Source organism: Pan paniscus, chromosome 2 (genome assembly GCF_029289425.2).
Source record: "Pan paniscus chromosome 2, NHGRI_mPanPan1-v2.0_pri, whole genome shotgun sequence".
Lineage (NCBI taxonomy): Eukaryota > Metazoa > Chordata > Mammalia > Primates > Hominidae > Pan > Pan paniscus.
Genome location: NC_085926.1, coordinates 120,866,723 through 120,884,220, shown reverse-complemented (window position 1 = coordinate 120,884,220; position 17,498 = coordinate 120,866,723). Strand labels below are relative to the sequence as shown.

General features: G+C 48.8%; 1 protein-coding gene across 9 annotated transcripts in view; it reads left to right on the top strand.

Annotated features, from left to right (window-relative positions):
• SEMA5B (semaphorin 5B) overlaps positions 1–17,498 on the top strand; it is a 119,951-nt gene that overhangs the window by 89,507 nt on the left and 12,946 nt on the right. For all 9 annotated transcript variants that reach the window (XM_008950503.4, XM_024928393.4, XM_008950502.4 and 6 more), the window contains 6 exons: positions 10,582–10,644; positions 11,024–11,122; positions 11,635–11,848; positions 12,964–13,249; positions 15,868–16,003; positions 17,183–17,390. In XM_008950503.4, coding sequence (XP_008948751.1) covers positions 10,582–10,644; positions 11,024–11,122; positions 11,635–11,848; positions 12,964–13,249; positions 15,868–16,003; positions 17,183–17,390 — 1,006 coding nt within the window. The remainder of the gene's footprint in view (positions 1–10,581; positions 10,645–11,023; positions 11,123–11,634; positions 11,849–12,963; positions 13,250–15,867; positions 16,004–17,182; positions 17,391–17,498) is intronic.

Sequence of the window (17,498 nt, the reverse complement as noted above, 5' to 3'; positions counted from 1 at the left end):
ATCTCTTCTTCAATGAGGGGAGAGCCTCAATTCTCATGTCTAGGAGACATGTTCTAGTCTCCCAATGATTAAGCATTCATTGAGCACTTACTGTGTACCAGAACTCATGGCTAGGGGGCCACGAGACTATAAGAAATGCAGAGTCTCTGGCCTTCAGGAAAACATGATGAGTGACTAACCTAATCAGAAGTTAGAACTTAATCATTTGCTGGGCTGTTTGGTATAGAGTTTCACTGCCACAAGGGAGACCTTCTTGGGGAGCTGGTATGACATTCTGGCCACACCTGGGTCCACACACCCAGGGACATTGCAGCTCTTGGCTGGTTGTTAGAGGGGAGGTATAAGGAAGCAGAAAATCTGTGCCCATTGGAAGGGAAGGGTTGGGAGGAACTAGGGCAAGTTGAAAGAAAATGCCATTCATCCATTTGTCTGTCCATCTGTCCTTCTATCCATACCTTTACTAGCCAGCCTGCCCATCCATCCATCCATCCATCCATCCACCCATCCAATAAACATTTGTTGAATAACCACTAAAGGCCAGGTCTCATCCTAGGCATGGTACAAGGCCTTTGAGTTCTAAAGTGAATCAGGCCCAGTACCTTGCCGCAAGGAATATGCACATAAGGGATCACATACGATTCCCTTGAGGGGCTGTGCAGCATATTCCTGGGATCTGGGCTGGAGCAAGGCAGGGGAAGTTCCCCAGAAGCAGCATCTTGTGGCCTGTGAGCTCAGTCACAGGCGGCCAGTCCAGAGCCTAGTTTCCATTGGTCGGAAAGTAAGCCAAGTTGCCAAACCCAGCAGGTCACGGCCTGGGGGAAGCCAGTGCAGAGGAGGTTCAAAGTGGGTGGGAGGAAGTGGACCCAGGGGTCCCACCCTGAGCTCCAGGCAGCTGGGTTTTTATTTGGTTCCTGTGGTGTGCAGATGAAGGCCTTCTAGGAGTGTAATGCGGCTGAAGGAAGAGAAATAGATACACAGAAATAAAAGCAATGCTGTTAAGACTGCGCTTGATGACTGAGTTCTGGGGTTTGGTTCATCCAGGTCAGTGTTGACCTGGTGTCAGCCTGGGGCAGGTATCTTATGGCAGCCCATAGCTTAGGCTTGGAGCAGGGTCTCAGCTCCAACGGCATTCTCTGAAGGGCCCTACAGACAAGCCCCCAAAGCACCAGGAACTGGTTGACCACCTTTCCCAGCGTGTCTCTTAGGGGCCTGACCTCAGGATTTCAGACTGGATTCACTGTGACAGAACTAAGGGAATAAATACATTTTATGTCCACGTTCCCACTCTGGTGTGTACCATCTGTCCACAGAGGGGAGAGAACAAGCAAGAGGTTGGGGTGGGCCGTCCAGTGTCCCCTGGAGCAGACCTTGGCCTCTGGTCTTCAGTGCCCGGTCCTCCTGTCTGTTGTCTGGCCTGGTGAGGAAGCCCTGACTTGTAACTCTCAAAGACTAACTTCAGGGGTTGCCCTGCCAGTGCCCTCTCCGGGAGCTTTGGGTCCCTGGTTATAAGCTTTCAGTTCTCAGTTTCTGCTGTCACCAGCAACCAAGTGCTAAAAATGATCTGTACCACTTTGCTGACAAGGGCGGCTGGGCCAGGGTGCCCCCGCCCAGCTTCCTCTACTCTCCCTGTGGCCTGGGGCTACACTTGGGTTAAAACTCCCCATTATGGAGCCAACTGATTCTCCCACTTGGCCCCAGGGCATGATTTAAGCAAACTTAAAACTCAATGCTTTATTGATAGTTTAAATAATTAACATTCCGTAAAGAAAAATCTAAATGTAAACAGTTTTTGCAAACGAGTATCCATTAAGGGACTTCCAAGTACCTAACCCCTATTAAACAATTTATGTAAACCACTCTTCCTTAAAGAAAATCGAATGCCCAGCTCCTTCCCAATCCTCCAAGCTCTGAAGTAGGGAAGAGGTGCAGCTAGGAGCAGATGGGGCAGTGTGTGTGTTGGGGGTGGAGGAGTGGGGGAAATCAAATCAGCTCACCTGTGTGGTTATTTATCAGTGTAACTTAATAAACTGGTACTGGGAAAGAAAAGGAGGCTAGTGATTGACAGCATCCCCGGGCTGCTGAGAGGACCAGCATGATGAGCTGTCTTGGAGTTGGCAATTAGGAGCTCGTGAGCGACCTTTGCCAGAACAGTTCCATGGGACGACCTGGCTGGAGGCCTAATTGCAACAGATTTATGATCTTGGTTTGCCAGATATCCTGCGAGGCAGAAATGAGGACTGTTCTGCACATATGCATCAGGACGCATAATGGGGCTTTGTTCGGGCCTGGGCAGACATGGAGGGCAATGCCTGAGCTCTCTTCCAGTTTATCTCCACGTCCTCCAAGCTCAAATCTGGCAGCCCTGGAGTGGTTTGAAGTTGAAACTCCACAGAGCAGTGGACTTAATGCTCCAAAGATGCGTTGACATTCAGCCATTGTCCCTGGCCCTCAAGTGTCCGTGGGAGTTGCTGAGTTTTCACGGAGATGATCCACGTCCCTGGGTGTCGCCTGCTTCCTCTCACAGCGTGAAAACCACACAGCTACTGTTACTAGAGATCATCCTGGAATTTCTGGGACAGCCCTTGTTTAAAGCACTCTGTGTTCCAGATTGATCAGACACGTCTCTCTCCACCCCTTCACAAAACTCCACTAAAAAGAGTGAGAAATTTTAAAGGGTGCACATTCACAACAACAGAGAGAATGAAAAAGATGTCAGTGAAGAAGAGATTATGCATTCTGGGGCAATGGAAAGTGGATAGAGGCTGGGCACAGTGGCTCACTCCTGTATTCCCAGCACTTTGGGAGCCCAAGGCAGGCGGATCACCTGAGGTCAGAAGTTCAAGACCAGCCTGGCCAACGTGGTGAAACCCCATCTCTACAAAAATACAAAAATTAGCTGGGCATGGTGGTGGGTACCTGTAATCCCAGCTACTCAGGAGGCTGAGGCTACTCGGGAATCACATGAACCCAAGAGGTGGAGGTTGCAGTGAGCAGGTATCACGCCACTGCACCCCAGCCTGGGCAACAAAGCGAGAATCTGTCAAAAAAAAAAAAAAAAAAAGAAAGAAAGGAAGAAAGAAAGAAAGAAAGAGAAAGAAAAAAAAGTGGATAGAGCAGGTCAGCTTGCAGAAGGGATGCAGTGGACAGGCAGCTGACTCCCCAGAAGGGCCCCAAAATTGGGTGTCCCATATTGTGTGATGTGAGGATGAGCTACAAGGATGAAAGGAAGGATTGATTGAAATTCTCTAAATTAAAGGGTTGGGACCCAGGTCTCCTGTCCCATCCTGAACAGCAATCCCTTCTTCCATCTTCTCCCTCCCTCCAATAAAGGAATCAAGACCCTTTCTCCAAAGATTCAACTGTAAAGTCTCCATATTCAGAGACTCCTAAAGGGCACTGATGGGGTGTGATCAGACGAAAGTCTACTTCCTCCCACCCCCTGCTCCCCCAGCCCCACTTCCAGGCAGGAGACTAAGGGAGTCTTTGCTGGAAAAACTCAATGACTCCAGAGACCAGACTTTTAGAATATGACATAGAGGGCCTCCCAGTGAAAAAGGCTCCTCACCCAGCACCCTACAAGAAGCCCACCAGTCTCTATGAGACCTCCCATGGAGTTCCCAGTGAGCTGCTTAGTACTTTACTCTTAAAGCAAACAAACAAAGATGCTTTTTTTATCACATAGTTTCATACACACACAAAAGCAAAGAGAATTGTACATGAACCCCGTGTACTCAATAGCACTTTAACAATTATCAGCTCATGGTCAATCATCTTTCATCTACATACATCCCCCCACGTCCCTGTCCTGAAGCAAATCTCAGACATATCATAACATCCATAAATATTTCAGTATACATTTCTAAAAAATAGGGATTCTTTTTTTTTTTTTTTTTGAGTTGGGTCTGACTCTGTCACTAAGGCTAGTGGCACAATCATTACTCACTGCAGCCTCCAACTCTTGGCCTCAAGCTGTCCTGCTGCCTCAGCCTCCCAAAGTGCTGGGATTACAGGTATAAGCCACCATACCAGGCTGGGATTCTTTTTATTTAAGTGGCCCAAAGTTAATAACTTCATATCACTAAATGTCCAGTTAATGTTTACATTTCCCTACTTGTCTTATAAAATTTTAAAATAATTTTGGTTATTTGAATCAGGATTCAAATATGCTGCAATTTGTTGATATGTCTCTTTAAAACAATATTTCTCTCTGTGCAATTTTTTATTGTGCAATTTTTTATTGAAGAAACCTGGTCACTTGTCCTATAGAGTTTCCCACAGCCTGGATTTTGCCGATTGTAATGCAGGTGGCATGACTGAACATGTTGCTCTCTTCCCTGTATCACATGTACATTGATTGTTAGAGCTAAAAACTTCATTCAATTTAGATTCTGGCAAGATTACTTCATAGGTGTTCTTGTGTCCTTTCTTTAGGAGGTACATAGTGTCTGATTTTCTCTCTTTTGATGTTAGTAATCAGTGATGATCTTTTTCTAGATCCTTTAATTCTTTAGGTATTACAATCAATTAGCTGGGCTACTTCTATAAAAACAAACTTTTTGGGCCGGGTGCGGTGGCTCACTCCTGTAATCCCAGCACTTTGGGAGGCCGAGGCGGGTGGATCACCTGAGACCAGGAGTTCGAGACCAGCCTGGCCAGCATGGTGAAACTCTGTCTCTACTAAAAGTACAAAATTAGCCGGGTGTGGTGGCACGCACCTGTAATCCCAGCTACTCGGGAGGCTGAGGCAGCAGAATCACTGGGAGGCGGAGGTTTCAGTGAGTGAAATCATACCATTGCCACTCCAGCCTGGGCGACAAGAGTGAAACTCCGTCTCAAAAAACAAAAGAAAAAAAGAAAAAACACCTTTTCCTCATCTACTACATGATGACCCAATGATGCAGTCATATAGGAAAGGCAGGATAAATATTTGATATTCCATCTTTATTTACCAGTTTTCAAATAATGAGCTGGTTTGCTAGTATCTTTCAATGGTGATCAGTTAATTTGTCTTTCATTATTATGTTCACCACAGACTCGTGGATATAAACATTGTTGATGTCTTTCAATCCATTGCAGTTATCTTTCATGACTACCCCATCTTTCACCAGCGGGGATCTCTTCATGTTGGCTCCCAGGTCCTTTAGACCCACCCCAGTCGTCTTTGATTACGTCCTTGCTGTCTGATGTGACAGAAAGTTCCAGCCTTATCTTGTGCATTTGCTGCCCCAGATCTGGAATCAGCCATTTCTCCAAGAAGCCCTGGTTCCTTTCTGGGGGAAGTGGTTAGTAATTTATTTTTAGGTATGAACAAATAGACAGAAATCACTAGACATTTGAGGAAAACCTCTAAAGTGAAAGAGAAGGCCAAAACAAGCAAATGGAATGAGAAATACTGTCAGAAACAGAAACAATGAGAGAAATAATTTTAAAAAAATTGGCTGGGCAGGGTGGCTCACGCCTGTAATCCCAGCACTTTGGGAGGCCAAGGTGGGTGGATCACCTGAGGTCAGGAGTTCAAGACCAGCCTGGCCAACATGGTGAAACCCTGTCTCTACTAAAAATACAAAAAATTAGCCAGGCGTGGTGGCGGGCACCTGTAATCCCAGCTACTCAGGAGGCCGAGGCAGGAGAATCACTTGAACCTGGGTGGCAAAGGTTGCAGTGAGCAGAGATCATGTCACTGCACTCCAGCCTGGGCAACAGAGCAAAAGTCTGTCTCAAAGAAAAAAAAAATTCAATTAATGATAAACAACCAATTAGTATCTTCTGAGAGATACAAAATATTTTGTTTATAAAACAATAAACTTAAAATATGGAAATTTAAAATGTGATAGGGAAAATAAACATTGAATTGAAGGATTAGAAAATAATGTTGAAGAAAAACCTACCAGAACAACAAAAAAGAAATGAAACATAGGAGAGAAATATCAGAAAACTAGAGGATCAATGCACAAAGGCCAACAGTGGATTGGAATATTAAGAGTTCCAAAAAGAGAACAGAGGAAAAGGTGAGGAAGAAATTAAGGATGAACTAACGTAAGAAAATTTGCCAAAACAGAGAATGAGTCTTCAGTGCTAAAAGGTTGACTGAGTTCCCAAAAGAGACCCGTCCTAAGGCACATCAGTGTGAAATTCAGGACACTGTTATTAAGGAGAAGATCCTAAAAGTTTCCAGAGCCTAAAGAAAAAAAGAAAAAGAAAATGTCATCAGACTCCTCAATAGCAATGCTGGAACCTAGAAGACAATGGAGGAATAAATGCCTTTAAAATTCCAAGTGAAAATTATTTTCAACCTAGAATTTGGTATCAAAACTACCAATCAAATATGAAGAGAGAATAAATCAGACATGCAAGAATTTGAAAAATTGATCTACCATGTTCCTTTTCCTAGGAAGATACGGGAGATGTGTTCCACCAAAATAAGCGAATAAATCAAGAAAGAGGGAAACATGGCATTCAGAAAGCAGGAGAGGAAAGAAGGTAAGTCCCAGGCTAACAGTCAAGCAGGAGGCCTCGAGAGCAGCCAGAACACTAGGCAGGAGGATGAAGGTTGGGGGATGAGGAAGAGGATGGGAACTCACAGATTATCTGAATCATTTGTGCATGCAGTAAGAAAATCATATTGAGGCCAGGCACGGTGGCTTACACCTATAATCCCAGCACTTTGGGAGGCCGAGGGGAGCAGATGACTTGAGACCAAGAGTATAAGACAAGTCTGGGCAACACAACAAGACCCTGTGTGTACAGATAATTTAAAAAACTAGCCAAGTGTGGTGGTGTGCATTTGTGTTCCCAGCTACTTGGAAGGCTGAGGCAAGAGGATCACCTGAGCTCAGTGTTAGGTTTTGAAGGGAAGGTGAAGGTTAAAGAAAGACACACACACAGCAAGAGGGTGGCTCAACAGCAAATGCAGGCTGTATGTCCAGCATAAAACCTATACAAGTGGGAAACTAGCCTAATGCCAGAGCCCACCACTGCTTACAGGCTAGGGGTACTTATAGGTATGGGTGGGAGGGGTCTGGGCAGTATGGCTTGCTGCCCAGCGGGATATTGATAAGATGTTCCCATGATGAGGCAGTTCTGGCCCTTATTCCCGTGGGATGTCATCATAGTGTTCCTTGGACCTTTGCCCAGCGAGATATGATAGGGATATTTCTTTAGTTGGGCCTTTGTCTACCTTGTGGTCAGGTGATTAAGAAGGATGTTTCTCACAGCCCGAATGCCTGGGAAATGTTTCACTTTGACCAAGGGTTGCAAAATAGTGGGGAAGCTTAAAATGGTGCAGTTTGGACTGACATCCAGGAGGTTGAGGCCGCAGTGAGCCATGATTGTGTCACCGTACTCCAGCCTGGGGGACAGAGCAAGACCTTGTCTCCAAAAAAAAAAAAAAAAAAATCATATTGAGAGGGATGTGTAAGACCTGTTGGACATTTGGGGAAAGTCAGTGATAGTTCCATGCAAAACAAGCAAATGGAGACAATCAAGACAATTATTCAGTCCAAGAAAACCAAAACATTGTTCAAAAAAGGGAAACCTTATCAGAATACGAATATTTCATTGATTCTCACTCACATGCACATGTTTTCACATTTTAATGAGTCTGAAGTTGGGACGTGTCTTTCAGTCGAAGACATCTGACAGTCACATTCAGCCAGGTGCAGTCTTGATGTTGTCATGCCTGTGCAGGTATGAACTTAGTCATTTTTTCTGGTGTTCTGACCAGACAACAGCAACCCCTCGACGTTTCAGTCCACAAACCATTTTAGGATCACATGAGGGAAGAATGTGAGTCCTGGTGTGTCAGAAAACCTGTGGGCATCTTTTGGTATCGTGCTCATTCTATAAGCATCCAGACTTGCAGGATGATGTCAATGGCATGGAAGAAAATTGTGGAGATTAGAGTCCTTTAAGAATTATTGCAACACTGACACCTAGGTAGTTGAAAGAATGATTCTCTAAACAGACAAACAGCAAAAATGAGCACTGACAACTCTAAAAAGTGATTCAGAAGAGATGAACACTGAATTCAAAGGTTTAAAGATACTCAATTTTGCGTATATTTTTTGTATGCCAAGATTGATATATGATAAAACATATGTCTGAATAAGAGCACTTTCAATATGTATACGTTAAAATTTTAACTAATAAGAGCATTTGATTGGCAGCAATTTTGTTTCTCAGTGGTTCATATTACAAGTTGGTGGTGCCATAAATTCAGTGAAATCTGGGGTACTGGCTGTAAATACCAATGTTGATTTTAATTAAAACTGTCATTATAATGGGAGGATGGGGAGATGGGAAATGTTACGTGTGCTTTGGTGCGGGGAAGAACGGTGGTGGGTAAGTGGGAAAAATCTTCACCTCTGTAACAGGAATTCAAAAGATGAAGACTGAGATTGATACATATTTTTTAGAAATCGATTTTAAAAAACAGAGAAACAACTAAAAGAGGTGAAGGTGGTTGTCCTTGGGAAAAGGGGTGGGCTATGGGAGGAGTGGGTCGTCGGAGTTTTAATTAATACATTTTAATACTATTTAACTTTTTAAACTCTGTGCATCACTAATTTGATAAAAATAATTTTTGAAATAAATTAAAAATAAATAAATGGTCTCAAAAAAGCCATTCTGTGCTGTTCTCTCTATAAACCTATATACTTTTTTGGGGGCATATGGCCTAACTTTTGGTTAGAGAAATCTATTCACTGTGAGAGGCTGCAGGATGTAGCAGAAAGAGCTTAGTTCTGGTGTCAATTGTCTGGAGTCATCTTGGGTTTCTCGTTTACTAGCTGTGTGACCTTGGGCAACTTGCTCCACCTCTCTGGACTTTAGTGTTCTTCCCTGTAAAACAAGCAAAAGGCTATGTGTTTCACTGTTTTCTGTGCGGATCAAAGAGAAAAAGTGTGTCAAGTCCCTGGCACAGTGCCTGTCCCACTGTTGAATTCAGCGTAACTTTAACTCCTTTTACGGTACAGCCCCCTCTTCAGTGGAATCAAGGCTGACCCCTTTGGTGTGCTCCTCTGCTCAGAGACTCGAGGACCCTTTGCTCATGCGGTCCTCCCAGAGCCGCCCACCGTCCGGGGCTTTTGGCCTGCACAACTGCAATGTTTGTGGCTCGTTGCTCTTTTCTGTCCCCAGAAACCCCGAGATTTCTTGTTTATGGCCCTCTCTTCTCTCATATCAGGCTCAGCCTGGGAGTTGATGGGTCCTGAGTATGACAGTGCTCGGTTGTTTCTGTCCAGATGAACACCGTGGCTCTGTGGCCAGATTCAGGGTCCTTTGCTCTTCTCCAAGGTCTGGGAGACACAGAAGCCTGGGCTCCAAACTTGTCACTCATCTCCTGAATCCAGGGTGTGCAGGAGTCAGCCTCCCTCTGCCTCACAAAGCAGCCAGCACCAGGGCAGGTTGGCTGTGGGCTGGAAAGCAGAGAGAGGCCTGCTGCTCGCTCTCCCGGCCCCCTGCCTCCCCTCCCACACTGCGGCCTCTGGGGCTCTGCAGGCAGTGACTTCATGGCTAGAAACAGCCTTGTTAGAAATTAAAAGCAGGTGGGCTCTTTTTTTTCCCCTCCCCATTTGGAAGACAGAGCTGCTTGCTCAGGGCTCCCTCTCCCAGGACAGATAGGCAGTTCATGTTTATACACGTGACCCAGAAATATATAATGAGCCACGCCAGGGCTGTTGACATTGCCTGGACGTGGAGGGCATCACGCCTCCCTTCAGCTGCTGTTCAGAGAGAGTAGAGGCAGAATAGATGAAGGGGAAGAAGGGATCCTGGGTTGGGGACAGCCCTCTCCTAATGCCATGGGCATGTGAGAACATGGCACTGTCCTGCAGGTCCCCGCATGAAAGCTGTGTCCCCAGACACATTACCCCACGGCAGAGCATGAGTGATGCTACCAGGGAAGCTGGGAGGAAAGTGCAGACAGTGGGGGTGGGAGGGAGGAGAGCAATTAGGAAAGGGGAAGTTCTAGCCCTTAAGACTGTGGGAACACACATAACCTTTGGAATCAGAAATGTGGGTTCCAGTCCCTGCTCTACACGAGGTTCTGTGTGACTTGCTTAGGTCACACAGAACCTTGGTTTTCCCCATCTGTTAAGGAAAAAGCCCAGAGTTGTCAACAGAAAATTAAATCTCTTACATTCAGGGTTTGCCAAATCTTTTCTCCCTTCCTGCCTGCCGCTGAGTTCAGGGCCATCTGGCACAGAATAGGCGCATTCCCCACTCAGGGCCTGGGGTGGGATTGAAGGTCCTTCGGCCACTTCCAGCTCCCTGGCTGACTCCGAGGGCAGAGCTGCGTGGGGATGACGAAAGATTCAGAAGCTGTTCCTCCAGGCCTCCTCTGACACAAGCAGGCAGTGGGGTGTTGGGCTGAGGGTGCCCACCTGTGAAAGACCTCTGGGTAAGGAGATTGGGAGCCCTCCCAGGTCCATGTGGATGTAGTGAGAGGAGCCCTCACCCTGCAGACCAGCCCTCCTTCACAGCTTCCTGTCCACTCCCGACACTGGCTGCTGCCTGCTCTGGCGGCGAGTGGCAGTGAATGACACAGCCATGTGATGTCTGTGTGCTCCTGTGTTCCTCCCCCAGGCCACAGAGTGGGCCTCCAGTGAGGACACGCGCCGCTCCTGCCAAAGCAAAGGGAAGACTGAGGTACGTGGTCTCGGCGGTCCAGGGGCCCCACCTGGAGCTGGAAAGAGGCCTGTGGTTGTGGGGATGGAGCAGCACTGTGTGGACTGAGGTCCCCTGCTAGAGAGGCCTGGCCAGGATGAGCTGGGGCTCCTTGGGCAGGTGAGGATACAGCCCTGTGGCGAGCTGGTCCTGAGCATCTGAGTGAGCAGTGATGCGGACAGATGACCTTGGTGGGAGGGGACGTCCACAGACGTGACCTGGACGTCGGGACAGGTGGATCTGGGGTCAAGGGGAGTGTTTAGAATACTTGTTGGCATCCATGAAGCAGTGGTGTGAGGGTGAGATATCCAGCATCGCACCTGGAGAGCTGTGCTGTCTGCTCCTTTCCTTCCTGCCTCAGGAGGAGTGTCAGAACTACGTGCGAGTCCTGATCGTCGCCGGCCGGAAGGTGTTCATGTGTGGAACCAATGCCTTTTCCCCCATGTGCACCAGCAGACAGGTGGGCAGCTCAGGGTGGAGGAGACTGAAGGGGGCACCATGCCGGGGGTTCTCCTGCCTAGGCACACAGCCTTGAAGGGGGGTTGCCAAATTTTGCAAACAGACACCCAAAACAGAACAAAAGGACACCCAGTTAGATTTGGAGTTTAGATAAACAATAAATGATATTTTAGCATAAATGTGTCCCATGAAGTGTCTGGGACAAACTTATACTAAAAATGTACTCCCTGTTCGTCTGAAATTCAAATTGAGCTGGGCCTTCTGTATTTTGTTGGTCAGCCTTACCTTGGAGGGTCCTGACTGGGGCTGGAGGCAGATGGAGCTGCTGGGAAGACCTCTCCCTCACTGAGGGCTGCTCCCTCAGAGGGACCATGAGCTGAGCAGTGAGATGATGCTGGAGGAGGGGAGAGGCCCAGAGAGACTGGGGCACAGGAGGAAACAAAACTCAGATGGAAAGAACAGGCAGCCCCAGGGCTTCAGGGAAAAGTGTCCCCTTCTCCCCATTGTCCCCAGGTGGGGAACCTCAGCCGGACTATTGAGAAGATCAATGGTGTGGCCCGCTGCCCCTATGACCCACGCCACAACTCCACAGCTGTCATCTCCTCCCAGGGGGAGCTCTATGCAGCCACGGTCATCGACTTCTCAGGTCGGGACCCTGCCATCTACCGCAGCCTGGGCAGTGGGCCACCGCTTCGCACTGCCCAATATAACTCCAAGTGGCTCAATGGTAAGGAGGCCCCAGTGCCAGGGGTGGGGACTCCCCTGGTTTTGATCCCACCAGCCCACCCTGAGCCCCCCATTCATCCTCCTTCCTGCCAACCTCTGCAAGTGCTCCCACTTGCCTCATCAAGGAAGAGGTCCAGAGTAGGGCAGAATAGACCAGAGCATGCTAGAGATGGGCCCCAGACGAAATCACAGGTGATGTCCCGAGGCCACAGAACAGATGGAGGGTGGGCTATTAGGAGAGACAGAGATAATTAGGAATTGTTTAGGAAAACAAGTTATGGATAAGAAAAAATTATGGGGCCAGGTATAGTGGCTCATGCCTGTAATCCCAACACTTTGGGAGGCTGAGGCAGGAACATCTCTTGAGGCCAGGAGTTGGAGACCAGCGTGGGCAACATAGCAAGACCCTGTCTCTAAAAATAAAAATAAAAAATAAATCAGCCAGGCGTGGTGATGCATGCCTGTATTCCTACCTACTCAGGAGACTGAGGTGATAGGATGCCCTGAGCCTAGGAGTTTGAGACTGCAGTGAGCTATGATCGCATCCCTGAACTCCAGCCTGGGTGAAAGAGCAAGAGCCAGCCTCTAAAAAAGAAAGAAAGAGAGGGAGGGTATGGAAAGGGCCATATGAGTTTCCTAACCCTTGGGGTTGAACCCCTGCTTCCTCACTAACTATTAGGTTGGCGCAAAAGTACTTGCGGTTTTTGCCATTAAAAGTGATGGTGAAAATTGCGATTACTTTTGAACCAACCTAAATAGCTGTGTGTCCTTGAGCAAGTACTTAACCTCTCTGTGCCACAATGTTGTATCTGTAATATGGGGATAATCATAGGATTTACCTCATATGTTGATGGACTGGATTCATCCACATAAAGTACTTAGGATGGTGTCTGGCACCCAGTGAGAGGTGGGCGGTAACACATGTTTAATATTACAGCTGCCCTTGGTATTGGAAGTGGGAAGAGAGTTAGTTAGGGCCCCCAGGTCACCAAGCCTGCAGAGAGAAGGATGTCAGGATGCCCATCTGGGAAAACTGAAGTAGTTGAGTCCTCCCGACTCTGCCATCTTCTTCCCCGCTGGCCTGCCCTGCCCCTTGTTCCTCTTCTGCCCACCCAGAGCCAAACTTCGTGGCAGCCTATGATATTGGGCTGTTTGCATACTTCTTCCTGCGGGAGAACGCAGTGGAGCACGACTGTGGACGCACCGTGTACTCTCGCGTGGCCCGCGTGTGCAAGAATGACGTGGGGGGCCGATTCCTGCTGGAGGACACATGGACCACATTCATGAAGGCCCGGCTCAACTGCTCCCGCCCGGGCGAGGTCCCCTTCTACTATAACGAGCTGCAGAGTGCCTTCCACTTGCCGGAGCAGGACCTCATCTATGGAGTTTTCACAACCAACGTGTGAGTCCTGCCCTCTGCCAGCCCCTTGCCTGTGATGTCAGGAGCCGGCCTGGCCTCACGGCCTGGTGGGCTTCATCTATAAAATGGGGACTGCCGTGCCTCCTGCCGGGGGTCATCTGAGGATTTTGTGACTTACTGCTTCTGGAGGGGTAAGCACGTGTTCTAGGTTGCTGGGAAGGGCAAGCCTAGGCCAGAGATGAATAGGCTGCATGAAGGAGGAACATGCTGGTGATGAAGGTGGAAAAGACTGCCTTGGATGAGGGGATGTAGCCATGTGGGGGAGGGGAGCAGGCAGCAATAGCCACAGGGAGGCTCAACAGGAATTCACTAAGGTCCCTTCCAACCTCAGGACTATGTGATTCTGATCTAACCAGCAGTCTTCTGGTAACCCTGCCATCACCTCCCATCTAGACTGTGCTGGAAAACCAGGCTGGGAATGACAGCCCCTTTTGCTTCCTAGGTGTGAGGACGAGTAACCCTCACAGATCATGGGACCCTCCTCCCACCACCTCCCTCTGTGTAAGAGGCTAACCCAAACAGGTGACTTTCCTATAGACCAAGCTTGTCCAGCCCAAAGCCTTTGGGCTGCATATGGCCCTGGACGGCTTTGAATGAGGCCCAACACAAATGTGTAAACTTTCTGAAAACTTTATGATACTTTTTTTCTTTTTCTTTTTTTTTTTTTTTTTTTTTTTTTGAGACGGAGTCTCGCTCTGTCGCCCAGGCTGGAGCACAGTGGGGCAATCTCGGCTCACTGCAACCTCTGCCTCCTGGGTTCAAGCGATTCTCCTGACTCTCAGCCTCCAGAGTAGCTGGGACTACAGGCACGTGGCACCACGCCTGGCTAATTTTTTGTATTTTTAGTAGAGATGGGGTTTCACTGTGTTAGCCAGGATGGTCTCAATCTCCTGACCTCGTGATCTGCCTGCCTTGGCCTCCCAAAGTGCTGGGATTACAGACGTGAGCCAGCAAGCCCAGCCGGCAATATATATTTTTTTCTCATCAGCTATCGTTAGCGTTTAGTGTATTTTATGTGTGGCCCAAGACTACTCTTCTTCCAATGTGGTCCAGGGAAGCCAAAAGATTGGACACCCTGATATAGACAGTGATGGGTGGGCACCGAGACCAAGGAAGGCACTGGCTGCACAGTGTGCTTTGTAGGAACACCAGAAGCCTATAAGGCATGGAGTGGTGTTTGCTCGCTTTGGGCCCCAGATAGCGGGCACTGGATGAGGGCCAGGCTAGCTATAGGAAAGACAGTGTGAGGGGGTGGACCGAAATGAGAGTCAGGAGTAGGTGGAGAGGCCTCGAAACTGACGCCATCAGTGTGGATTCTAAATAGTGTATTGATTGCGTGCCTTCTCCATGCAGGTGCCTGTCCTGGTAGGGGTGCGGCGTCACAAAAGCAGACATGGTTCAGCCTTTAAAAGCTTAAACAGGGTGATGGATATTAAACAACAAATTTTAATCATGAGAAATGCTACAAAGGGAAAGGGCAGTGTGCAGAAAAGCCTCTAACAGTATAGAGGAGTGGTGATCAGGGAAAGCTTCCTGTAGGAAGTGACATCTATAAGATGAATAGGAATAAACTAAGGGAGAGGAGCATTCCAGCCTGAGGGAACATGTGCAGAGGTTTGAGGTGGGAAGAAATGTTTCAGGAGCTAAGCAGAGATCAGTGTGGCAAGACATTTAAGGGTGAGGAGAAGAAAGACAGGAAGGAGGGTGAAGTGGTAGGGCAGGGAGGGTATGTCCCAAAGGACATTGCAGACTGCTTTAATCTTTATTGTAAGAGCAAGGAGAAATTATTGACAGGTTTGAAGCAGTCCAGCGACCAGCTCGGAGGTGCATTTTGAAATGCTCACCACTCTGGCTGCCATGTGGAGAATGGATTAGGATACTAGACAGGCTGCAGACAGACCACCAGGAGGACAATGCAGCATTCAGGGGACTAGAGGGGGGCTGAAACCAGGCAGAGGTGGAGAGAAATGGACACATTTGGGAGAAGAACTAAATGCGAAGAACATAACTGGAGGCGTTTGGTATGGTGGTTTCCACTCTGTGAGCTGTTCATGTAAGATTCATGGAAACATGCTTCTGTGACTGAAAGGGTCTCCTGGGTCATCTGAACTCAGGGTGTGGCAGGCTACGGCATAACTCAGTGGTTTGGTAACCAGCTTTTGTAAATAAATCAATCAGAATAGAATGGAATAAAATATCAGAGTCTTAACATATTTAGTAAGGGTAAGTTCATAAAACTTCTTTATGGATGTGTGCATATTATACTGAGTTGTAGGGTAAAATATATCTCTTACCATGGTCCGTGGACTACAATGTTTGAAAGCCACTGTATTTCAGCCCCCCCTGGATAAGGGAGGGAGGGAGGGAGGCAGTAGCACAGAAGGTTTCACCAGTGCTTCTTGTCAGTGGGTCGTTCCCAGGGGGTTTACAGAGCGTGAGGACCACATCTCCTCCCTTTGAGATCCCCCTATGGTGTGCCAGACACATCATAGATGCTTACAGAGCCTTGGGAATTGGACATGACAGCTGGCTGTGGGGTTTATGAGGAGGGTGCCAGGTCTTACAGGGAGGGCCCTGTGCCACCACTTCTTGCCTTTCAGAAACAGCATCGCGGCTTCTGCTGTCTGCGCCTTCAACCTCAGTGCTATCTCCCAGGCTTTCAATGGCCCATTTCGCTACCAGGAGAACCCCAGGGCTGCCTGGCTCCCCATAGCCAACCCCATCCCCAATTTCCAGGTACAGAATCTCCTCCTCTTTCCCTGTCTTCACACACTGCCTTACCCCCAGATTACCAGCCACAAGCTGATTCCCAACTGCTTAGCACAGACAGACACCAGACCCGTCCCTGCCAGTCCATGCCCATCTCTGGGGTCCTCAGTGGTTCCCTGAGGGTATTAGCCTCTACGACTGTGAGGGAGAGTGGGTGAGGGGCAGTGCGAGGAAGCATGCTCGGAGCCATCTCTAAATGTGAGCCCACACCTCCAGGGAGGCAGGGAAGTGGGACCTCAGCTCTCCACAGTGTAGAGGACCAGGAAAGCACTACACAAGCTGTCTGGCTGGAATTTGGGAATGTTAAGCAGAGCTTTCTCGTGGTGTGTTCAACGTGGGTACTAATTCCTGGAAGTGGTCAGTGCTAGGAGTGGTCAGGGTGTGGTCAGGGCCCAGTTGTGGGTAGTGTGAGTATCCCCCATCCCCATGGAGAAGGGGAAAGAACCAGGGGGCAGAGGAGGCTGCTGATGGTTGACTTTCGTGTTCGCCCAGCTTCCCACCCAGGGGGTGGGATGGAGCTGGGAAAGACCTCAAGCTTTGCAGTCCTACCATCTAGCCTATCTCTGTGTGACCTTGGACAAAAAAGTCATCCAACCTCCTTCAGTCTCCTTTTCCTTATCTGGAACTAGGGATAATACTGTAAGAGATAATACCTCACAGATATGTGAGAAGGTTCATATGCCTGGAATGTAGGAGATGCTCAGTAAAAGGTGGTTGGCTTCCAGCTTTGGTTTAGAAATCATAAGAACTTTGAGCTGGTAAGGACACAGGAGAGGGACAGCAGGCTTGGCCCAAGGTAGGAGAAGGGCACCTACAGCAACAGCATAAAAATCACCGGACACTCGTCCACACTCAAAGTATCCGTTTTTAGATAGTCCAGTCCCCTTTGCTCTCCTCTTTCCTGTTCCCCAACCTTGGCAGGATCCTCCTTCCCCATCTCCCCAGTCTCCTGTTCTTAGTTCCCAAAGAAGAGGCATCCCACCCTGGAAAGGGTGCAGGATGCCCAGCAGGGATGCTGGGGGTGGGGGGTGCTGGAGAATCAGCGTCCGCTGCTGTGGCCACCTGGGTTGCCAGGAGGAGGGAGCCGGCGGGGGATGGCGGCAGCCCTGGTGGCCGGGGCGCGCGTGACCTGGCTCCCCGCGGCAGTGTGGCACCCTGCCTGAGACCGGTCCCAACGAGAACCTGACGGAGCGCAGCCTGCAGGACGCGCAGCGCCTCTTCCTGATGAGCGAGGCCGTGCAGCCGGTGACACCCGAGCCCTGTGTCACCCAGGACAGCGTGCGCTTCTCACACCTCGTGGTGGACCTGGTGCAGGCTAAAGACACGCTCTACCATGTACTCTACATTGGCACCGGTGAGCCGGCCCGGCCCAACCTGGACTGCAGGTCGGGGGTGGGTTGAGGGACGGGGCAGGGCTGCAAGATTCCGGGGCCTTCAAGGCCACCTTGGTCTGGCTCCCCCT